Source organism: Motacilla alba, chromosome 1A (genome assembly GCF_015832195.1).
Source record: "Motacilla alba alba isolate MOTALB_02 chromosome 1A, Motacilla_alba_V1.0_pri, whole genome shotgun sequence".
In the NCBI taxonomy this organism is placed as follows: domain Eukaryota; kingdom Metazoa; phylum Chordata; class Aves; order Passeriformes; family Motacillidae; genus Motacilla; species Motacilla alba.
The window spans coordinates 61,490,667-61,515,604 of NC_052031.1; the positions used below are offsets into that span (position 1 = coordinate 61,490,667).

The 24,938-nt window shown below is 39.6% G+C and overlaps 1 protein-coding gene across 4 annotated transcripts in view; it reads right to left on the minus strand.

The window, feature by feature from the left end:
- The window catches only part of KIAA1549 (KIAA1549 ortholog), a 141,004-nt gene that overhangs the window by 37,606 nt on the left and 78,460 nt on the right, over positions 1-24,938 (minus strand). For all 4 annotated transcript variants that reach the window (XM_038153202.1, XM_038153205.1, XM_038153201.1 and 1 more), the window contains exons 5-10: positions 23,790-23,917; positions 22,191-22,374; positions 15,764-15,823; positions 13,024-13,169; positions 5,933-6,110; positions 3,634-3,818 (exon numbers count right to left, since the gene is read on the minus strand). In XM_038153202.1, coding sequence (XP_038009130.1) covers positions 3,634-3,818; positions 5,933-6,110; positions 13,024-13,169; positions 15,764-15,823; positions 22,191-22,374; positions 23,790-23,917 — 881 coding nt within the window. The remainder of the gene's footprint in view (positions 1-3,633; positions 3,819-5,932; positions 6,111-13,023; positions 13,170-15,763; positions 15,824-22,190; positions 22,375-23,789; positions 23,918-24,938) is intronic.

Consider the following 24,938-nt stretch of genomic DNA (forward strand, 5'->3'; position numbering starts at 1 on the left):
CTGGTTTTGCTAGCATCAGTTCCCACAAAAGATTCCTTTCTCATGTATTTATGTTTATATTCACTGAGGCAGCAGATAAATAAACAATCTCTTAATAATAGCCTCCCTCTCAATACTCTTTGCAGGAAGTAACATTATGAGCCTTTTAAAGCAGGATCCTTTCTGCATCCTGTCTGCAAGACACTGATCTGTCATGAAGCTGGAAGGCCAGGTGGAAAGAACACAAACTGGTGGAGTGGTACAGCCAATATGCAGAACAGAATATCCTTGCTATTATCTCTACTGCCCTGGAGAATGACCTGGCCTTCAGGGTGGGGCCAAGCAGCACACCTGGACTCAAGCCCAGCTTCAAGGCTGCTGTGGCACATCAGTCTTCATGCAACCTTGGGTGCTTCTGTGGACTTGTCACCACAGGATCTGGGTATTTTTCAACACAGCCATGTCCACTCAAGTGAGAAACCTGCTATTACTGACCATCACAAGTGAGGGACTGTGACCCAACTATTCTAAAGGGGAGTCCACAGAGCATTTAAGGGACCAAAGCCAATCAGCTGTGCTGGCATGATGGGCTGGCAGTATGACTGAACTGCTGTGTAGAACAACTACCTCGTGAGCCTCACCCACCTCACCAAGGTGTACCCAAGCAGCCAAACCCCATACACCCAAAAGTCATATAGGGTCTAGCTGCTAGCAGATAACAGCACTGGGCTCCTTCATCAGAAGACAGACTGTGAGGTTATGAAGCTTATGACTTACTTTTAATGGTGGCCATAGGAACACAGAAGTCACACCTACTCTGTAGAAGTAAACCTTTACATATAAAAGATTAAAAATAAAACTTATATTGCCTCCAGGAGTTTCAAAGCAGGATGAAACCATTAAATGAAAGCAGCGAAGAAAGGAAGCATAGGACTGACACATGGGGCTGTGGAATCCAGTAAAATTTGTAGGGTCTAAGACTCTCCCTTAAGAGGATAATGCAACTTTGTAAGAAAGATTCTAACTAAGAATAAAAAGCTCCTCCTCAACCTATGGCTTACTTATGCAATCTGCATTTACAGTACATTTATGGAGTTCTCTCTCTCCATGTTCCAAGAAACCAGCCTTTTAGTCTTGTCTCTGCAGCATGAAGCACGCAGGCTTTTCCCCCTCTTTTGAGTCACAGGTAACATAATTTGCTCTCAGCTGCTACTGTAAATTCTAACAGATCATTATGCTGCCCACTGAACTGCTAGGTTAAAGTGGCTAATTGAAGACACTGAAGAAAGACTGGTGACACCCCTGGAGATCACCAGCACAGCAGGATATCTGGTATCAGCTGAACAAGAAACAGGTGTCTCAGTTTCTTATCTTCCAATCAACACACATTTTCAAGCTCAAAACACATTACACACTTATCACAAGGTTGAAAAGTATTGTCTTCTATTTCCAGTATGGATATGCCATATCTATGCTAATGAAAAACTCCATATTTACACAAATTTTTTGTTAAATATTAATGGAAGTGAGAAGAGCTAGCACATTATAAATGCATCTCAACCTTTTTTTACACATGAAATATAGATTCCAAGAGAAAAACTCAAATCTTTAACCTAAATATCTTTCTATTTACAGATGTAGTGCAGGCTTTCACCTTCCTTCAGTACCAAGGTCAAGCTCTGAAAATAGAGAATGGAAATAATTGTGGCTGTGGTGAGGAAGAGGAAGCCTATTCCATTTTTATGGAGGTTATTTACAGACATAAATCCCGGATCACTGATGATGACACTCCTTTGATTACTTCTTTGCATTTACTCTACTAAAAAGTATAAAGTAAATAGAAAATTTTAAAGGGCAGGATCAGACCAAATGTCCCTAATGATTTGTATGCTGTTTTGACTGTCCGGGCATCTTTGGTGGTGGTTAAAAACGCCCTATTCTGACTCAGAATTCCAACCCACTGTTTGAAGACATGAAATCCCAATGACAGCCTGATAGTAAGGAAGCCAGAGTACTGCTTTTATTCCAAGGAAAGGAGGAAATGGTCTGCAAGGTAGGTTCTTCCAGCTGCTTGATGTGCAAAGTGATAAAAATTTAAGACACTTTTTATTGCTTTACCTCCAGTGGCACAAGGATTGAACTAGATGTCCTTACTGATTTTTTCTAGTTTGCTTACAGCGACTTCCCCAAAGAAGGCAAAGTGACAGGTTCCCTAGGCAATCCAAAATGAGACCTGCATATAAACAAGTCTGAAGCTTCTGACTCATGAATGATTAAGATGAAGAATACTGTGGAAGCAGTGGGAAAAACAACTGAGCCATTTTCTTAAAAGGATGTAATTACATGAAAGGTGTTTCTGACCTTACAGCCAATACAACCCAACTGCTTCCTTACAAAAAAAGCTTGTGACAGCAGAGAGGAACAGAAAATATGATCAAACAGGGTACCGAGAGTAATGGACCTCTCTTGCCTCTCTTGTATGACCCTTCTCAAATTAGTCAAAACTACTGTGGGGAACTTCCTCAATCAAAAATGTGTGTTATATATTACCACAGCAGAGGTGAAACGAGGTACCAGGGGGTGGTGTTCATCAAAGGGTACCACTTGTTGCCAGCCTGGATCCCAACACACAATTCGCAGTCGCAAGACAAGTGGAAGTTGCTATTGATTTGTTCTGACTGCTTTGGAAGTGCAAGCACTTTCTGTTTCTCTCATCTTTCACATCATTAATTATCTTGAAAAGAGAGCATGGTGTACAGACAGGGCTTGTTATGGAGAAAACTGAGTGACTGAATACAAGGTCACAGGGTAGAACGTGACTGTAGTACCACAGGATTAGCACAGGCAGATTACTCTGCCTTTATTAATGCCTCTGAAGGTACAGTCTGTAACAAGAATTTCTGACACACACAGGTTCTCTTTGGTTGTAAAAAGTAAATAACCTTTCAGGCACTTTATCATTCGTTTTACTGAATACATCCTCAGTGAAAAACCTGGATCACAATTTTTTTTCATTTACACTCTTGGGCAAGAAAAAGACAAGAGTACTGAATTTCCCACTATCCTAACCAACACTGGCCAACAAGCTCACTTATGCAGGCACACACAGATCCACTAATTTATGTTCTAGTACTGCAACAGGTTCTCAAAATTGCAATGAAAAGAGCCCTGGCAGAACAGGGAGCAGCCAGGACAGGTTCTAGCAAATTCTAGTTCCAGTATGAAGTATGATGGGTGGTGCACTTTAGCTGTCAGATTTGGTTAGCAGAAACTCTCCAAAGAAAAATTCAGCCTTCTGGGGAAAACAAGGTCAATGATTCAAGACTCAGTACATTTCTTCCTATTCAGTCCCAGCCACAGCCTTGAAATGAAGTGATAAAGAAGAGTTCCTTTCAGCCTCAGTGCCCACATCTCAGAAGGATGGATCTATCTAATGCAGTATCAAATACCCAGGAGAATAAATAAAACACTATGGGATTCTTGACTTCAACTATCATTAGATTGCTTTCCTTCTTTTTTTTTTCCCCTCTAAACTGGAATGCTCTGAAATTGTGTTTACACATGCTAGTTAAGGATGCCAGGTGTTCCCCAGAGTCTCACATTCGTTTGTTCTCAGAATACTCCAGCTCCTCTCAGCACAGCTTCCCCGTTTACCTTCTGTCGCTGCTGAATGTTGCTCACTGTGTCTGGCTGAAACTCCAGCTTGTCTGTTCTGCAGAGTTTCCAGTATAAAATAATAACAATCAGGAGCACCACGGCAACCGGGACTGCCACCCCAACGATAATCCAGAGGTTGCTGTTCTGAGTCTCTGAAGTGGGCTCCTTCAGCTTCTCCACAGCTGTAAAGTGAAAAGGAACACGGCAATATTACGTGGTTACATTTCCAACTGAGGACACTTCAAGGTTATGTATCTTTATGTTCTGGTAAATGCTAGGTAAGGAATTTATCAGAAACCAGCTGCACATCACAGGAAATGCCATACCACTGTAAGTTAAGGTATGTCATGCTCAGGAAGCATGGGGCAGGAGATCAATTGTCCTGGCCCACCTTCTGAAGAGCTGTACTTAAAATACTAACGAAAATGGCCCTTCCACCACACCATCCTGTAACCCAAAACTAAGCTGACATAGTGAAATGTGTCTAAAAAAATTACTCTACCACTAGCAAAGGTAAGATAGACTTTCCAGCATTGCTACCTGTTTCTTCTTTAGGCAGTATTACCAGCTGCCTCTTCTCCTTAACATTTTGTTATCAAAACCAATTTGAACCTCCTTCACAAGGTGTATAGTTCTGCCTTGCTGATTAATTTTTTATTCTCTCTGTTTTATTGTCAGTGTGTGAGATCCTTCAGCCCCAAGCAGAAAACAAAACTGCTGGGAAGTGTAATCAACCAAGTTATTCTTGCAAAAGGTAAACTGAAATAAATGACAAAACTTTTATTTGTTAATTTTGCACAGTGGTTAATTATGGGACTAAAAACCATAGCAATAATACATTTCTAGTCAAATTGACATACTTTCTAAAAATGATGTTTTCAAGTTAAAAAGAGTATTTCTGGTTTTTTCTATATCATTTTATTAGTAGTCATTCCAATGATGAGCCTAGAACTTAAAGGGACATAGAATTCTTGTATTTTATACATCTAACAGGTCATTTCTGGCATTATGTTTTCTGTTATAAAAGTAATCTTTTTTTGGTCTAGTTTCTTCCAATAGAAAGACTTTATGACTCTGTGACTCTTAGAAGAACTTCTGAATGACAGGTCAAAGATAACAAGTTTCAGCATGCACTATAAGATATGAACACTTTATGAAGTTTGTTCAGCATTTATCATTTTTGAAAGAGAATTTATTCTTGCAACGATTTTCACTTCCGTCTAACCAGCATTACAGTCCATTAATGGATATTGAGGAGATGTATATGAGCTACTGACCTATCTGTACACAACTGCTTTAATGAGGGACAAAATTTAGAAACACATACAGATGGTACAAGTATTAAAATTCTCTTTCTTTTCTTTCTGCAGAGAATTTTAGATCTCAGACACATGCTTGTTCTGTTGACTAAAATACCCTGTGGTACCATGTAACTCATGCCTCCATATTGCACAGAAATGAGAAAAGGTAATTAAACCTTAATACCAATGAGGTATTTTGCAGATCATACTTGTCTCTTCCTCAGATACCTTTAAGCTTCTTTCCTAATCGTAACGTGGAATTTTGAGTAGGTATTCTGTCTTGCTACTTACTGAAAATTATTTATATATCAAGCCTCCTGAATGAAGTAATTATATGAGTTTACATGGCCTATCCTATTTATTCTGATGTGTATCTAGTAAAAAAATCACGTTACTTTTATATTATATTAATTAAAAGATCATAGTACTTATATATTGCTGATGGACAAACAAATAAACCCAAGGTCAATCATATTCCATGGAAGAAATAAATGCCCCAACTACCCTTAGTGTACATCTTTCACAGAAGAAGTAATTCAGACAAAAATGCAGTGACTGGTGTTAAACTACATAGCCATTACTCAGCTAAGGAAACAGTCATTTCATACCCACACACTCCCATCTCCCAACTGTGGGGCTTGTGCAAGCTCCTGGACAAACCGTAAAGAAATGCTGGCCTAGCAGGATGACATGAAAATGGCAGGAAGGTCTTTAGTCAGCACCATACTTTTCCAGCACAAGCATGAAGTGAATGCAGTGAGGCTGGACTTAAGGACCCTGCTGCAACCCTTAGCTCAGAGAGGCAAAACAACACTGCAGAGCTCACTGCAAGGTTGCTAAAATTCTGTTTGATTTCCTCAGGGGTGTCAAAGCTGCAGCACCCCAAGAACAAAGCACTGCCACGGTGGGCACCGTGCAGTGCCATAACCTGCACAGGTAAAGCCAGCCCTCCCATTTGCCTTGGCTGGCAGTGGTGGGGATGGGACAGGGCTTACGCTGTGCAACGCTGCCCTCAATGCGGTACCCAAGGATGATCGCAGCCCGCTGGATATCCACTCTGTTCATCAGGTCTGAGCACTTCAGAGCACTCAGTCTCTCCCCATCTTGGTCCTCCACGAAATAGATCAGCTCCACGGGGTTATCAACACCAACTAGGCGTGACACGTTCACAATCTGAAAAGAAATTGCAAAGCTTTTACATTTTAAGTTGTATTTATTTGGAGCTCCCATACATTTTGTCTTAAGAGTTCATACTCTCCCCTGTTGTAACTGAAAGGAAAATTTCAAGGGAAGTGATGATCCCTTATAAAATACATTTTTATGGCTAACCTTTCCTTCTACCCCCCCCACCCCCCCCAACTTGTATCATAAACATATACACAACTGGTAAGTAAGAGAACTACTGCTTTCCCTCTAAAGATGCCAACGCTGTGCCACCTGGAAGCCTCTACTGCCTTTAGCAATGGTTGGTTAGAAGAAGTGTGACTGCACTTTTCCCTTCTCTAAATACCTACTCTAACTTTGATTTGTTATTCATAACACACACACACCTCTTTGCTCCAGTTTTTCTAAATGTTACATAGCTACACAGGTGAATATTCTGTTAGCATCAAATAAAACTGTTTGTTCTGTTTCAACTTAAGCATTTGCACAATCACCTTCATCCTCCACACAGCTCCCCTTGGCATCCACTTTTCTTCAGGAAGGAATGTATTGGACGCTGTGGGAAGGAATTCTTCCTACCTACATCTAAAGACATTAATAATCAAAAGAATGCATGCTATGAGGAAGCCCTGTAGATACTCCCTAACCATCAAACATCTACATTGCATATGAGAAGCACATAACTTTGAATTCCTGTAAAATTACATCTTTTTATATAACAACTCTCCTCTGTTTAACCATTTACCACGTAATGCTGAGCTCAAACTAGAATTAGGACAATAAACAGTAGGAGGTATGCCGTCGTGATTTTTTTTTTAAGAGTTTGAAGGGCTCTGGAAGGAATTGACATAAACAGAGCAACATATTTTGCTTCCTTCAGAATTATCCTTCTGCTATAAAAAGTTGTGAGATTTGCAGGGGTCCCAGGAGGAGGGAAGAGATGAGAATTTTGACTCTATGTTTCAGAAGGCTGATTTATTATATTATGATATACATTACATTAAAAATGCTATATTAAAACTACACTAAAAGAATAGAGAGAAAAGATTTATCAGAAGGCTGGACAGGAATAGAAAGGAATGAATAACAAAGGCTCATGACTGACCAGACAGTCTGACCCAGCTGCATCCTTGATTGGTTATTAAGTAGAAACACCTCACATGGACCAACCACCGATGCACCTGTTGCATTCTACAGCAGCAGATAGTTATTGCTTACATTTCTTTCCTGAGGCTCCTCAGCTTCTCAGGAGAAGAAAACCCTGGCAAAAGGATTTTCATAAAATATCCTAGCAACAATAAAGTACATATTTAATAAATAATAATCTCAGAAACTGCCCATAGGCCTAAAGTAAAGCAAACACACAAATGTTTGCATGTGACGCTTACAAAAGCAAATTTTAAAATTGTTTTCTTTCCTAGCTTCCAACTAAACACATCATGTTGAAGGAAAGAAGTACAATTTCTAGCTCAACAGGAATGATGCTCTCCTTTTGGGGAACACCAACTCAACATGTCCTAAAAAAGCAGTTCCCAGGAATGGTAACAGCAAGATATGTATATAGATATATATATTTAAAAAAAGGGAGAAAAATGAAACAAGAGAAAGCACAACTGCGATGAAAATCTTCTAGGACAAATCAAGTGAAAGCAAAAAGTAATGTTCAGTGTCAGTCATATCTGATGGAAGAAACAGAATATCTACAAATAGAGCAGAAAAACGTGCACATCTCTGAAACACAGCAAGAGCTGCTAACAGGACCCATTAAATGATGCTGCTGCTCACCTGAACGCCATTCCCTCTTCTACCAGCTAAGGGAAAACAAATCCCTGACTGAAGGTAACAAAACAGCATCAATAAATGAGGTTTCAACACACATATTTGGCAGCTGTAAAGCTGAATCTGGCTTCATTGACCTCAAATATACAACTGGTTAACAAATGCCCACAGCTTTATATTCTATTATATCTGCTTGAGGTGGGTTGCCACAGCCTGGTCTCAGTGCACAGAGCAGCAGAGTGTACAGACTGGTATCTGCTCCCAGCACAGATGAAACCTTCCCAAACAGCACCTAACTCACATGGAGGGTGAGGGAGCTGAAAGGCCACGTGGGACTGAAAATCACTGGGTTCTTAATTTTAATTTTATGAAGCCCCTCTGTGCATAGCCAGAGAATCAGAGAAAATTAGAAAATTCTTAAACTGAACTGTCATGTATTTTACGGCCTGTGAAGAATCCAAGGAGTATAATTATGTGTGTTACATCAGGTCATGGTACCAATCTGCCTGTGGGGGTTAACAAAGGAACTTCTCCACAGCTGCCTTTAGAAAAGGCAGAGGGTAAGAAGGACAAGATTTCAGGGCAAGTTGTCACAATGGAAACTGGACAAATTTTAACACAGAATTAAAAACAACAGCATTTGTAGTTTCCTATGCTGAGGAACAGGGATGAGTGCGAACAGTGAGAGTGGAGACAGGAAGAAGTAGCTGGAGGTATTTCAGCACAGCACAGAGAACAAGGGAACAAGCACAGAAAAGTTCAGTGGTGGTGCAGGCTAGTGCTGATGAACTAAGCTCACTATTTAAAGCCAAATTTTATCTGAAATAATTTCTTCTGAATACACAATATTTAATGACTGCTTACACCATACTGAGAGAGAAGCTTCACAGAGAGAAGCTGCAGACAAAATTTCAAAACCACAGTGAGATGGTTATGGATTTCTATTCTGAGGAAGCTGGTGACTAGCAAGGTAGTCTGGAAGCAGAGAGAAGACAATTAGACTTGTACATAAATCCAGTACCTGTGGCAATAGCAGTGCCTCAGTTTTCATCTGAATTTTACTTATTGATTTTTGTAACTAGCCTCTGAGTTTGCTGAAACACAGGAAATGGCATACTGGGTCTGAACTCTTTTAAATCTGGCCGTGGAACTGAGGTACACAGTCACTGCGCCTGTTTGTTACACAGTTCCCGTATTTAAAGTTTTGTGACACATGGCTCCAAATTTTGGAACCTGCTGCACTCTTTGTGCAGCTTCAGACTGCTTTAGTCTCTGTCCTTGAGAATGATAAGAATGCAAGCAGAGACAAATACTATTTGCCAGGCATCCAGCAAAGCAGCCCACATGAAAGGAAGTATTTAAGCATTTTACATTTTTACTTTGGCAGTGAGAGATGACATAGGGAGGGAAGAGATAGAAGAATTTTAAATGCAGGAGGCAGAAAGTTGGAGGGGGAAAAAAAGAAGAAAAGAGAACAAAAGAAGAAAAGACTAATTCAACTCCTGTGTACATAAATGATACCATCTTTGTTGATACTAGATGTGCATTTAACCTCCACAGAGGAAAGGCTTAACTGTGTTCAGGTGTCAGTAAATTTAATTTAAAAAGTGTTTTCAAGTGAATATCATAGGTCAGTGCACAGAGTTGCCTTGGTAACAAAATCTAGTTGGTAATTTCAGGCACGGAAATACAAGTGGTGGAGAAGCTTCCAAGGCATTTGCAAAGTCCTGGCCAGCCAGTGGGATGTCCTGGTCAGCAATCCCCACAGGAGCAAGGAAGCCCTGGTGAACTGTTTCAGGGTCTGGAAGGCATGAGCACTACTTAGGAACAAGCAGATATGCACACACAATCTCCAGTGCTGGTGCAGGAAGATTATATCCCTTTCTTTCCTTCCTTCATCATACTGGGGAAAAAAAAAGAATCGAAAAAGATCCTCTTTCTGTCTTATTAAGAGTAGGATTTTAGTGTCTGGGCAATTAATTCAAGCTGTACTGTGGTCAGCACACAGAAGTACAAGCAGGCTGTGAGCAACTTGGCAAGAGGGGTCACTTGCTGCCTGGGATGCCTGCTGGAGGGGCCAAAAGCCTCAGAGGAAAAGGTGAAGCAGCAGCAGTGCCCAAAGGCTGTATTTATAAACCTAAAAACTCACAGAAAGACAGGCTTTCCTCAGCCAGGAGAGACACACAAGATGTGAGCAGAAAAACACAAGAACGAATTTTTGCCTTAATGAAAAGCTCAATTCAGTCATTGCATTCTCTCATAAGCTGCTACTCCTCACACACACTGCAACTAAAATGCAGCCTAACATGTTCTTTAAATCAGAACATTCCTCTTTGTTTAATTTACTAGGATCAGCTTTTCACTTTCTATTAGGTTCAAAGGACCAAGCATGTTGAAATAAAGGAAAATTAATTGTTTTTATTAGCTGCTGGTATATTTTTAAACTACAATTAAGCCCTCTAATTTCTAAAAAAAATGTAATGAGATTTATTGCAGTAAACTATAATATAATAAAATATATATTTTAGATATTAAAATATAAACATGTCACAGGTCTCTGCAGATGCAATGCAAGCCACAGCAAGCATGTGCCTTCAAATTTGCAGCAACAGAAGATGCACACTGAAAATATGTATGACCTGCTCTGTGAAACATTAATACAATGTCACACAAAAATCAGTGGAACTATCAGAAGTACAGCAACCATGTGTTGTAACTTCAGAGGAGTTTTTGTACATAATGGTTACAGACTTTTTTCTCTTTTTATCGTGGAGTGCCACCTGTTAACAGCACAGACAGTCAAACAGGAGGGGAAAGCCTGCTATTTGGGTACCCTCCAAAGCTCTTCTTCAGAGTGCCCAGGTTTAAAGTATAATTTTTAACATTCTTAGGCACTAACACATGCCTTTAGAAATGAAATCTAAACCTCAAAAGGTATCACTTCTATTTCCTGAGCACGTGAAAGGAAACTAATATGCCTGCAGTAACATTCACAAATAATTGCTTCACCTCTTGACCTGCAGTCCTGATTTTCCACAGAGCTTAGAAATGTCACATTTCAATACCCTATAAATATATTTCACCTCAGGAAAAACTCTGGTCTAGAGGGTCAAAAGGCAAGTGAAATGTGAGTCCAGTCTTTAATGGATATACATACATGTTCTGTTAAAACTGTGCAACGCTTTTGGTGCTGGCAGCTTTTTTTCTTATTTTCACTTCATTGTGCTCTACTATCATAGCAGTCACTGATTTGTGTGCAAGAAATATGTATGGGAAAACTGAATGTAAAGCACAAGAAGCATTATTAGCTCTCCCAGAAGATACAAGCACACTTCAAACATAGCTTATAAACCTGGCTAAGAGGAACAGAATTAACAGCAGTAAAAGGCTTATGGCAGATGCCTATGGACAAGATCCTCAGCTAACAGGAACATCCTTGAAAGGAACTATCCTTCAGTCTGGAGCCCACTACCAGGCGCATCACTGCAGCTGCACACCACAGCCTCTCAGGCTGTCTCACCTGCCACACACCTGAACATCCTGCCCAAGGAGCTGTGGCACCTGCAGGTACCTGCTGTTCTGAGCCAGGAAAGCAGGACACCCAGCACACACACACACTTTGCTGCAAGGTATCTCTTCAGCCTCCCTCCTTCCACATCTCCTTTGTTACAGCTCTAACCCTACCTGAAAGGGTGGGCTGGGAGCACCTGGAGAAGCCCTATGATGGTAAGATGTGCTGACTGTAATGAATAGAATCCTCCTCTGCCCAAAGCCAGCAGTTGGCAGGCTCTTTGCACTAATTAAGTGGCATAAATGAGCAGCACTGCTGTCTGGAACACAAGCTGCAGACCTCATCTTATGTCCCAGTACGTAACACAAAGTCAAAAGAAAGATGCTGTATTTTCACTTTCCAAAATACCACTCCTTATCTAAAAAGGATGTGCCCATAATTTCGTGTATGAAAAAATAAATTACTGAGCTTTATTGTGCAAAGTCATAAAATTGTAATCTAAACATACACATTTTATAGGCTGTGGTATCTTCACCAGCAACATAAGGAATATTTGTTTAATTTATATGCAAAAGGAGGACAAAGGCATAATGAACAAAGTGCAATAAGAGGTGTAGGAATAGGAGATCTGAAGCAGACACCTATTTGCAGCAATTTGAAGCTGTACAGCAGAAAAATAAAATAAAATCTCTATTACTGAAACAGATGTTTCTGAGACAGGAAAGCAGAAGTAAGAATATCCCAACATCTGGAAATTTAAGTGGTAGCAAAAACTGTAAGATTAAATTAAATAAAGACAATAGGTCTGAAATGCAAAAAGGGCATCTGGGAGGTAAACCAACTGTCAATGAATTAGCTGGAAAAGGTAATTTTTAAGAAGATGAGCCATTAAAAAAGTAGTTTTGCTTTCAGATTGTTGAACTGACTAGAAAGAACACATCAGAATTTAAAACTTCAAATTAAATAGCCAAGTTTTCTGGGATTTTATGTGAATAAATCCACCTGTGACTTTAAAACTCAAAAGCAGCACTGGAATCCAGATAACAGAAGTTGCTATGTGTGCAAAATTTGGTAGGATTAATAATTTTTACCTGAAACCCAACCCTGTGACCAGCAGTACTGTGATAAATAAGAAGTTAAGGGGTAGAATGTACTACTCTACTGCTGCACCAAGCCACACATGATTCTACTTTTTTATTTCTACACCACTGCCAAAACATCACAGAGAGCTGTGAAGTAGCTGTCCCAGGAGATGAATGTTTTTCAGATGATCACCCTGTCTCCTTTTGCTCAGCACCTCATGTAAGCCAAACAAGACAAAACATTTTTAAAATAAGACGCTGGTAAAACAATTTTCACTGTTGTTTCTAAGAAGCCATCAGAAGTTTTTAGTAGGCACTTAATCAGTTACTTACATTTGTTATGTTTAACTTAAAAGACATATCTGGTGCTTGAAAGAAGACCCATATTTTAGGTGCAAAACACAAGTATAACCAACTAGCTAAAGGTGACACATGCTTTTGAGTTACATTCCTCAACTCAAAACCTGAACACTTTGTTAACACTTATGTTAACTAATACAGTAATTTATTATCCCTTATTTTTCGTCCTCTGATTCTGAGCTCTTAATACCTGTACAATGTTGCTGCCTGCAAAACTGGCCCGTCTCCAGATCCTGCCTCTGAGCAAAGCCTCGTTGAACAGGTGAGCGAGTTTCCGCTCCATCTCAGCCCGAAACACTTCCTCCTGAATTCGCTGGTCGACGACACCCAGGAGAACTGCATGGCACAGAAAGCAGCCCAAGAAAACAAATCCATTAGTAAAACTTGTCAATTTCTTCTCCACAACTTCAATTACAAGCTCTGAGTCACCCTGGGACAGCTCAGGGATAATCTGAGAGCACCTGTATTTAAATGGGAATTCTGACCTGTTCAGGTGGAGGTTACTTGCTGGAAAAGGGAGACATTTTGTGGGAAAAAGTCAAAATAAATAATTTGGGGGAAAAAAAAAATTCAGGCAGACGATTTTTTTTGGAACCTTAACCAGGCTAGACAGACCCAGGATAATAAGGAAACTATTTCAATGCTAAAAATGCATAAAATCATTAGTATTCAATGAATTTTAAAAAACTGCTAGAAGAGAAAATTTAGTCTAAATTGTCTGCTTCAACTAATTGCAGTCAAAAGTGATGTGTTAGAGATGTACCAACACTTGTGTACCGAGTTGGAGATAGGGAGGGCAAGGGTTCAGAGTCCTGGAGAAAAAGTAGAACAGCAGTACATGAATGAAGCTGTGTATTCAAGCGCAACTTCCCCTGATAAGATTAACAAGTATGCCAATCACAGCACAAAAAAATGGTTTGCAGCCCTGCTCACTTGGCAACCAGGTACCCTGGGTCACTGGGGCAGCTAATGCCGAGAGGAATCCCTGAAGGAAGATGAAAAAAAGGGTGGACTTTCACTAGCAAGATGGCATCCAGCTAGAAAAATGTGGAGTGAATGGAGCAGTAGTCATTCAAATGATCCAAGTGATCAATCCTCCAGAACAGCAAACCAACTCACTGCTGACTGCATCAAATAAATTCAGTTTTGATTCTGCTCCACTAAAAAAACATGTCTTTTTAAAAGCTGCTTTTTCTGTGTTTCCACATTTATTTTTTAAGTGTGGAATGTAATAAAAAGCCACCAGTTAGATGAAATTAATTAAATATCATTTTAATTTTTTAAATTTTTAAAACAAATCTATTAAAGCCACTTTTTCAATTTGAAGCTTTCACTACAGATATCAGAAAAAGGAAACATTTTCATGATTTCTCACTGAGATCAACAGTATCTGTCTTCTAAACTCAATCACAGACTAAGTATCTCAGAATTAAATAGCAAAATAGACAGTGACCTAAGGCTATTATATACACCAAGCAGAAAACTGTTCTTGCCTGTGTATTGGATTTCAGTATCAATAAATTATGTTTAATAGCATGAATTGTATTCTGCAACAGAGGGAGAACGCTGTATATCCCAGCTTTTTATGACTACTGGGATACATGCACATATATCTGGGTAATTTGATATTAAAAATCTTTACATGCATAGATTCTATCGTTTTCCCATGCCATGATTCATTACCCTTAAAATAAAAACACTGACTGAAAGCAATGACCCAGCCAAAGTCTACCAGCTCTTCCCAGAATCCTGCAAGAACTGAGACTTCAAAAAATTCCTCTGCAGCAAAAAAAAAAAAGAGAAAAAAAAAAAAAGTTGCTGCAATTGGCTTTCAAAATCTTACAGGCAGAATTTTATCAAAACCCAAGGGAATGTGATTTCAGAGCTGGAAGAACACTTTTTTTACTGCAGGAGCTAAGGGAATTTTCAGCAGCAATGGACAAACCTAAGGCTGAGCAAGAGAGGGAGCAGGTGAAGCCAAAAAAGCCAACATAAATCTCTAAGGAAGAATGCCACTGGTTACGAGACACACATAGGAGCTTCTCCCACATTAGTGAGCATTATCTGAAATTCTAAATGTTTCTTCTCTGAAACAAACCACATGGGTATCAGAAATTGAGGTGCAACTCGGTTTCCTGCTTATAGAGTGAAGTGGTGACTGGGGGGGGAGATGGGGAAACCTGGAAAGAAGAGCAAGTCTATACTTGCAAGAGGTGAACTAGAGGTGATAAAAGTTGTAGGAAGACAAGAGTGTATCCATGGGACACCTGCACCCTAAGAACAAGTTTGGTAGGCAAAGCCTCCTCACCAGTCAGGCTTAAAAGCAGCAAGTAAGACCTACAGGAGGGAGGCAACCTCAACAGCCTTTGAGCACCTAAACGTGACAGCTCAAGCACATCTGTAAATTACAGAATAAAACATTCAGAAGACTTTGGAGGGAGGGAGGGATCTTCTGTGAACGAATCAGAAGAGATCAATGAAATGTGATGAAAGTCTTTTATGTACTCAGAATTCATCTATTTTCCCTCTGTTTTATTCCAGGCATGTTTTGGTAGAAAGTGTCACACAGATAAAATTTTAATTTTCACTTAAAATAGATACCTAAAAATCAATGTGGCATATTGACAACATGCAGAGTAGATACTTTATGCCTGACAGTCTGAGCTGTTTCACTAAGAATGAACTGCCTTATAGACAAAAAGTGCTTTGTGTGCATTATCAAGGAATTTCAGTAGTTAATTCTAGACCAGGGATTTATATTTCCCAGATATTCCAGGTCACTGGGCCTTTGGTTTTAGAATTTATTCAGCTCAGACATGTTATTACCTCATAAAAATGCAGCACCCCTAAGCTATTGATATTTATGCAGGCTAGTTATCCCACTACCAAAACTAATTGCACTTTTACTTACTCACAGAGACCATACGTACCTGTTCTCACCCAGGAAGATTTCATCAACTGGGACACATTAAGCTTAGGATAATGAAAGGCTGAAGGAAAAAGAGAATGGAGGAAAAACATCCGTAAGAACAGTTTTCTAAACAACATACACAAAACCAGAAGTCACTAGATAATTTATACTGTCAGCAAGCATCTTATTTACACAGATGCATTTCTGCTCCTGAGGCAATGCAGACACAATAGCAAGGGAAGTGCTCCCAATGTACACTGCTGAGTTTGTCTCTAACAAAAAGAAGCTAAGTGAAACAGTCAGATTTATTACGTGAAAGACTCCAAGCTGCTGCACTGAGGTCGTTGCTCCCAGGAATTGAAAAGCTCACTGTCTGAGCTGTGACTCTCACTGAGCTAGCTGCAGGATCAGACTCTCGCTCAAAGGGCAGCGAGGCAACTCGTGAGTGTCTCAGGATGAAAATAAGACCTTCTCTGAGGCAGAAACTACAAGGAAATAGTAAATGTAAAGCAGAGAACTAAACATATATGATTTGTGTTCCAGACTTGTGCAGGGGGAAGCATTTAAAAAACCACGACCTTGATAATTAGATTTTTTTACAAAACCCACAAATAACCGCATGTAGAAACACTGCTGTAGACAAACCTCATGGCTTTTCTGCTCGGCTTGCTGGCTCCAAGCTTTCCTAATTTCTCAAAAAAAAGCTCTGCTCCAGAGGGAAATCCCTGCCCCAGTAAGGAAAACAGTCTATTTCTACCGACTTCAGTATAGATAAGATTTTTCCCAAGGTTTCCACTGGAGAGCAGTAAAGATATGTTGGGAAAGAAGTGAAGATGGGGGTTGGGCCAACAGTTTCCTCAAGGGAAGTCTTAAGCTTCACTATGGCAATAAGGAAAAGAAATAGTCTTAACTTTCTCAAAATATTTAATCCAGATGCAGTTTGCTAAGCATTACACAAAGGTTAATTTTTAAACCATTTCATGAACAGAAAGAACGCAGCACATAACAATTAAATGACCTGGCCCATGCTGGATCAATTTAGAATAAAGATGTCTACAGTTGTGGACTAGTTTGCCACTACTCCACATTTCAGGGAAGTACAAAATTGAAGTTTTTCTAATTTAATGATGCAAGAATTTGTAGCCAAGCCATTCTCTGCCAGTGTGCCAAAAATCCGATTTGCTGCCCATTAAAAAGCTTAGGAATTTTTTGGTTAAGGTAAAAGTAAAATAATCATTAGTTACATTTTACCTTTAATTTTCACGGATTTATAACTAACTCCTATTGGAAGAAAAAAAAATAAAAGAAAATTTGGTTATGCCACCTTTATTTCAGTAATAGCACCACTAGCTTCAAGATGACCATCTGGTTGGTACTCTGTGACTTACTATTCAGAAGGGTGTTAGAACATGGTCCTTTTTTTCTGAACAGGAAACACTGGCCCTCTATGCAAGTGATCACAATGCATTAAATTTACAAAACTCTCAGACAAGCAAAAAGCACCTCAGAGTCCATTTAAACACACCCATTTATTTTTGGCATCCTGCTACTCGATTCTTCTGATTGTAGCTTTTAGATTGAAATTCTATTTACTCTAGTCATGCAATTGTTTACTTCAATTTAGAAATGGAAGCTGAACAAAAAAAAAAGCATGAACTAAACTGAAAACTGATTCTGTTGTTTTCCAACGCATGGAAAGAGCACGATAAGGAAATCAAAAACCTTCCAGTGACCATAATGCTTTCAACTCCTAGCAATTTTGAGTTTTTTCTTCTTTAACCCCAAATCATGTTTTGCTTCAATACTTACTGTGCTCTCCACACTTTTTCTAATTAGTACTTGAAAATTATTTAATTCATGCAAATTGCTGGGTGACTATTCATTTAAACTTTCCACAGAATTAATGCAACTTAAAAATAAACCAACTTGAGCAGAAAATCTTGACATTGAAAAAGAAGATGTGCTGTGATCATTGCCAACTAAGGCTAGGTTCGAAAACCTGACAAAGAATGCTGAAAATTGCCAGAAGTCAGCAAATCCAGGTTCCAATTCTTATACCACAGGTCACTCTAGTGTCTCACTGACACACAGACCTTGGGCTCATCTGGAGCATCAGCATTGCAGCAAGATCAAATTTGCAAGATTTCTGATGACCTCTGGAACTAACAATTATAAACAGCACTGACTGATTGTTATTCTGAGGGGGAAGCTGGATAGACAAAATGCAATTATTAGCTAGATTGCAGCTGGTCTGCTAATGAATCTGGATGCATTAATGAAGTAGATGCTGGCACCATTAGAAGATATTAGCAGGCAGCCCTGGAGCACCATACCGTGTAACAGCATTGACTTGGTGTTGAATGAAAAGGGGAAGGGTCACCTGCTCACCCAGAGACTGACTGACAGCAGTCTAAAGCACACCACTCGGGCAGCGTGGCCACTGCCAGATGTTCTAAAGATCTCTGACTCTCTCCTACAGATGTGTGGGACCATGCAGGATAGAACTGGTGTCATCTGATTGTTCTTATTTCTGATCAACAGAGAACAGCAGTAGAAAGCATGGAGGGAATGCAGTATTTGAAATGAGAAGGCATTAAATGAAAAGTAAGATTCCATGCAGATGCCGGGGTGTGGGCAATAGCAACACACTGTGTCTGTTTAAAACCTGATCCAAAATCCACCCAGAAAAAATTGCCAAATATTTCTGCAGCCCTTGGACCATACAATACAATTTTATATTTATCCTATTGGCCTTGCAACATCTCCAAGACAGCCAAAATAGATTACATGCATCAAAGTGCTACTTAGAACAGAAAAAAACAACAAGTCCCAAGGCAACTCTCTCTACCTAAAGTCCTAAGAAAAACAAAGAGCTTTATTCAGGGTACGTTCATGAAGGCAAATATTGCCATCTACTCCACAGCTAGTCTTTACCTGTCCTCCAAGAAATCTGCTAGCCGTAAAGAGATACCAAATATATCGTTTCCTGTTATTTTTAATGAACCAGCACCCAAATCCTGTGATTAGACTTGGTTTTCTTTCTGCTTACTTGTAGGTCATGACCATCTAACCAATTTACAATCTGAAACATGAGCTGTGAGGCGGACAATGAGAAATAAGCATGAGAAAGGTATAAACTGGACATTTGAATAGAAACATGTTGCTCAAGTCACCTACAAGTCATGTAAGGAAAGAAGAAAGTCTGGAAGTTTCCAGGTTTTGCCATTTTCACAGCCCTATTCCTGCAAAGAACAGTCCACATCCGCCAGACAACTTTCACTCCTGATCCTGACTCTATGTGAGTGGGGAAAAAACTGACAAAGAATTCCTGGTGTTAACGATGTACTGCACAGGGACAAACTATACAGTTAAAACTAGAAACAGGACATATTATTGATGCAAATAAAAACCACGTGAGAACAGTGTGTGAAAGGCAATGCAAAGTGAACAAGTGGCAAGGAGCAAATACACTCTTTGGAACGAGGCTCATATTTGGGATATTGATGTCAAGGTCTCACTTAAAAATGCAGAGATGCACAAGTAGCTTTTCTTGGGTATGATCAACTTCAACCCCCAAAGCTGGGGGTCGAGCCCTGGCACTCAGCTCACTCACAAATAATTTCTTCAGATGCAACTACAAAACTTACAAGATCATGCACAGAGTCCTTAAGGGAAAAAGTCACTGCCATGAGTATTAATGCCTGATAAACTAAGGCACAAATGGTACAGAGCAGTATGGCATGGAACATTTCATATTTACACAGGAACACTAACATACATAGATGGTTTACATGTAAATATCCAACATTCCTAGAAAAAAAATCACACTGAAAGCAGAGGTTTGCATATTAATTGGCACAGATCAAAGCAGCTATATCAATCTAAGGTGTTGTAATACCTTCCCTGCTACAGTTGCTCTGTAGAGTTCAGGGCCTAGAAAACAAAAACATTTAGGCATCTCCCTGCTAAAACAGCTTTGAGGATCTGTCTGTTGGTCCCCCTCAACAGTCTGTTGAATAAGATGTTTCAGGAAGGATCTGCCCAATGCTGCTGAGCCTTTGGAAATGGCTTTAGCACTGAATCTGAAGATCTAAAACCCTTAGGCTCAAAATCCAGTCACAGCAGCAGTGTAAAAAACTGTAGGAACTGCTAAAAATAACTGGCTATGGTTGTCTCACTGAAAAAAGAGTCTGAACTAGATTCATCATTTCTGTGCTTGCTGACAGAAGGACCCACAGCTCTAGCAATCTGAGAAACTATGTTCCCACTTTGCCAACTTACAAATAGCACCAGAGCTGGGATTCCAGAACATGCCTAAAAGCTCTACTGAGACCAAACTAGACCAGTTCAAACCCAAATGGGCTGTCCTACAATGGGCTCAATCTGTAGTAAATGTGAGTTCCTCTAACAGCAAGCAAGTCAAATGCTGACAAGATGGACACCTGATCCACCAAATCCTCATGTTTTCTACATTGCAATCTTTGGGAAGATCGCATAGTTCCTAAAAATCCTGAGCTCTCCACTCATGCTACTTTACTTTGTTTTGTAATTGACATGTGAGTGACCACAGGGCTCCACTGGCACTGGCATCATCCCCACTGACCAGGCAGTGCACACATGCAGGTAACAAACGCAGGGACAGCTCCTGACACGAGCAATAAAGTAATTTCAAATTTCCTAAGAACCATCAGGAAAGAAAAATAGAATCATAGAATTGTTTGGTTTGGAAGGGACCTTAGAGGTCATCTAGTTCCAAGCCCAAGGAGAACTACGTACATTCACCTTTAATGTCTTCCCCCTATGGCCAGCCTCTCTTTCAGGCTACACCATCCTTGGTAGAAATTCTGTTATCACTTAATTGCACTGTGGCTCCATTGCACAATCCAGAAGACAGATTCTCAGCAAGGGGGAACCTGCAAATGCACTACAAATAAAATTTCAGAATATGTGGACAAGACTAAAAGCTGTAAGAGCTGATGTATGTTCTTACATCACAGGAAAAAAAGTGTCCCTCAACACCAAAAATATTACCAGAGACTAAAAGCCACATAAAGTCAAGCTCAAATGCCTAAAAGAGAGGACACAGAGTAAAGAGAGGTGTCTTTCAAGCAATCAAGGCAAGAGCAACATTTTATTTGCATTCAGTAAGCAATAAAGATCATAGCCCACAATGTGAGATGTTCCATGGCTTCCAAAATAAAAGGAAATGCTAGTCATCTATGGACAGGGATTCTCAAGACTTGGTCCTGGCTCCACTAAACAGATCCACCACCGCATAGAGCTGACACTCTGTGAGACCAAATGAGAACAGAAATGCTTAACAGCAATGTGTCAACAACCTCATACATCTTTTAATTGAGTTAATTTAATTGATTTAATTATGGGAGTAGAGGGATCAAAAATGCTGAGCACATTAAATGAAAAACTTAAAAAAATTAGTATGTTTAGAGTGCATCCAGTAAATGGGGAAGTATCCCGTGCAATCATCTTTACCTAGATGGAAAGCTGCTAAGGAGAGCAACTTTTCTGTTGACAGTGACTCTCTTTACAGTATTTTCACTGACATACACAGCTGCATAATGAACACCAGCTACTATTAGACCTGATTTTCCACTAAATGTTTAACTATATTGTAAAACTCACTGTGTCAGATGTTATGCATCTCTACAGCTTACAGAAATAACTCCGAAAATTAAAAAGCATGGTGAGATAGGAGAAATGGGGAATTAATGGACTGAGTCAATGACACCCACTAGCAGGAAAAGGCAAGTACTATTCTCCCATGATCTTGCTTATGTTCCTGAGTCATCTGAAAAATCTAACCAAACAAAAGTTGCAAGGCCAAAGTGTCAAGCAAGCTCTGTTAAGCAGGCAGTTCCCTCTCATCTACGTTTAGGATGATGGTGGTCTGAAAAAAAACACTTGCCATGCAAATGTACATAAAAAGTGAGAAAGGTAATACCTTAAAACATAACAGACTGCATAGACAAATTAATTCAGACTATATGGAAAATATCATGTGTCCCAGGAGTTTCTAGAAGTCAGAGACACTGTTAAGAGCAGTTGAAAGCACTGAACCCTCCTGAGAATCAGCAAAGGCCTCTCTAGACATAAGCACAGAGACACACCTTGGACTGCACTTCACATCAGTACCGATCTAAGTGATTTTCTTATTTTTAGATCTGGACTAAGATCAATGAACTGACAAAGCTAGGTTAAGCACAACTGACCCAGCACAAAAGAAAAGTATGATGACAAAAGCAGCAAGATGCTGTAACACCAAAATGTGAGCAGAAAGAGGCACAGATTTGCCCTGCAGAACTCATGATTCAAGTTAGGTACTTGAAGCTGCATTATCACTTATGCAAGAAATTATTTTAAAATTGTACAGAGGGAAAATACCGGACAGAAGTATTTTGCAGTATTGGATAACAGCAAATACTCACGTTCAGCAATCTGCTGCACAGGAAAGCCCAGATAGAAGCTGAATTCCACCACGGACAAGTTTCTGAGCTGCTCGCTGACTTCGGACCCATTTAGAAAACCGTACCTGTCTCGGATGGCAAAAACAATGCTCACAGGGCCCTGTCGGAACGCCACCCCAGGCCTGCTTAGAGTTATATTCAGTATCTGAAAAGACAGCATTGAAGCAGGGTCAGTAAAATCAAATCACTGCTATTTCCACCCCTTTCTTGACAGACTTTTCTTTTTCCTCTTATACGAAGAGGGGGGCAATTCGCATCAAGACAGAGGAACATCTGTTCCAGATTGGTTCAGCCAGCTGAGTCTCAGAAGAGGCAAAGTTACATGTGAATCCCTCTTCAAAGAGTCATCCTTTAAGGTCAATCATAAGCCAGAATGATCTGACAGCTGCAGCCCAAAAAATGATGAGAAAAAACCACCTAGCAAAACAGACAGCAAAATAAAACTAGTCGTAAATAAGTCTTAGATGAATGCCAAACTGCACAAAATAGAAGAAAGGGATTGATTATAGCAAAAGAAATTCTGAAAATGGATGTTCTCTTGGTAAAAATCTCCTGCACCATGCACACCCAAACCCACCACTTGTTAGAAGCCTTTTTGTGGCACCAATATACACAGCAACTGTATTCATGTAGATAAACCTCTTCTGAAAAATAAGAAGTATTTAAAGTTGGCTAAGCTGATAGTCCAAGAAATTGTTTTGCATCTTCTGTCTTCAGTCTATGCAGTGACACTGTGTTTGAAGTTCTGAGCACTCTTCTATATGTACTACATAGTACTTTAGGAACTCTAAAATTTGTCATTTTTCTTCCTGAATTTATTTCAGGGTACAGCAGATGGGTATTTATGGTGTTGGTTAAACAACACAATAAAATTTTTACTGAGTTTGGTATTACAACAAAGTTAGATTAAATTTAAGAATTCAAACAGAAGAGGGAGTTGATCTCATTAAATTGAATTACTGACTTTCCAGGGACCTCTAAGCTCTGCTGTGTGATTCAGGGCTCTGCATATGTGCAATACCTTTCATGTGTGAAGTTCCAGTGGCAGCTGTCACAGACATCATATACTGTAAGTATTTCTAGACCTCAGAAGCAACTAGCATGTTTGCTCACAGGACGGCAGGGTCTTGTAACTCCTATATTCCCTAACAGGGTCTCCACCATGGCAACGAGATCTGAAAGCTTTCTTCCAACAAAAACTTTTTAACCACATCTCAGTCTTTTATAGTAAACTATGGTGGGAGTGACTGTGGTAAGGGCTGGAACAGTTTTTATTTGAGAAATTATAGACCCTATCACATTCAATAATGCTTTTGGATATAAACCATCACCTTGGATAATTTTTTTCAAAAAGCTGTAAAAGCCTGTAACATGTTGTGCCTTATTATTTTTTAGGGGGAAAAACAAAACTGACTTCATGACAAAGCCTCATAGTTCTACATGACCCAGACTGCAAGTGACAGCCAGAGAACACCTAACTCATTTTATTGTCTGGATGAAACAAAGGACAAGCAAGGTGGGGGGAAAAGGGACAGACACAAAACATGCTGATCCTCTCACCTGCACAGTGAAGTTGTAGGACTCCTGGTGTTTGTTCACCTCCAGGAATGCCATTGTCAGCCCTCTCTCAATGCGCTGGCTAAAGGTGCAGAATCCAATATCCACGTTTCGAGGTACAAACTGAAGCACTGAAAGCAAAGGGCAATTATTCCTACAGAAAAGTACTTCCATGAGAGAGAACAAAACAACAATTCACAGGGCTATCATGTTCTTCTTTCATGAAGCTCAGGACACATTCAGTGAAACACCAGATGAAAATACATTACAAATACATTTTGTGTTGCTGCAGTAAATTCTCTACTCACTAAGATTGGTTGCAGCAATAATTAGATTTCTGAAAGATACTAGTGACAAAATACTCTTTTATACTAAAAGACCTTCACTATATACATGTGGCTAACTTCACCTCACCTGACCACTGAATTGGCCATACTGAAATCCTGAGCACTCAGCCATCCATGAAAATCTTCCGAAAATAAAGCAACAAGTATCTCTTTCTTGTAGCCTGAAATACAGTATTTAGCTTGTCTAAAAGATCCATTAATGCACATTAGCATTGGTCTAATACTTTGAAAACACTTACTAAACTATGTGTTAAATTTAGATACAGACATCTAAGTTCAGAAGAGAGAAAGAGAGCACAAGGTAGAAAGAGTGAATGTAGAGGAACGTGATCAGGCACACAGACCTTAACTACATGCACATCTGTGGATTTCCTCATATAGTCTTACCCAAAGAAATGCTACAGTTAGCTTACAGATCCTAATAGCAACGTTATACAAGGTTCAAACCCAAAAAATACACCTTCTGTCTATCTATATAACTGTTAAGTGGTGGAAAAAGACATCATACCTGCATAGTTAAAGTGATGTCTTGCCATACAATTATTAACACAGCACAAACAACACACAAAGCATATCTGAACAAAAGTACCGTGTTGACATTCATTAACTCTGCTTGTATGCTCAGTCCCTGTCACTACCTCATTACACAGCCAAACAACCAGGCAAGCAGTTTTATCATGCAAACAGGGACCAAAGAAGATTTTAAATGACAACACTATGAGTCTCAAAATCTACTACATGGGTACTATTTTGCTTTAGATTATTAGCAAACTTTGCATGAACTGCTGCAATACAGCAGCCACAG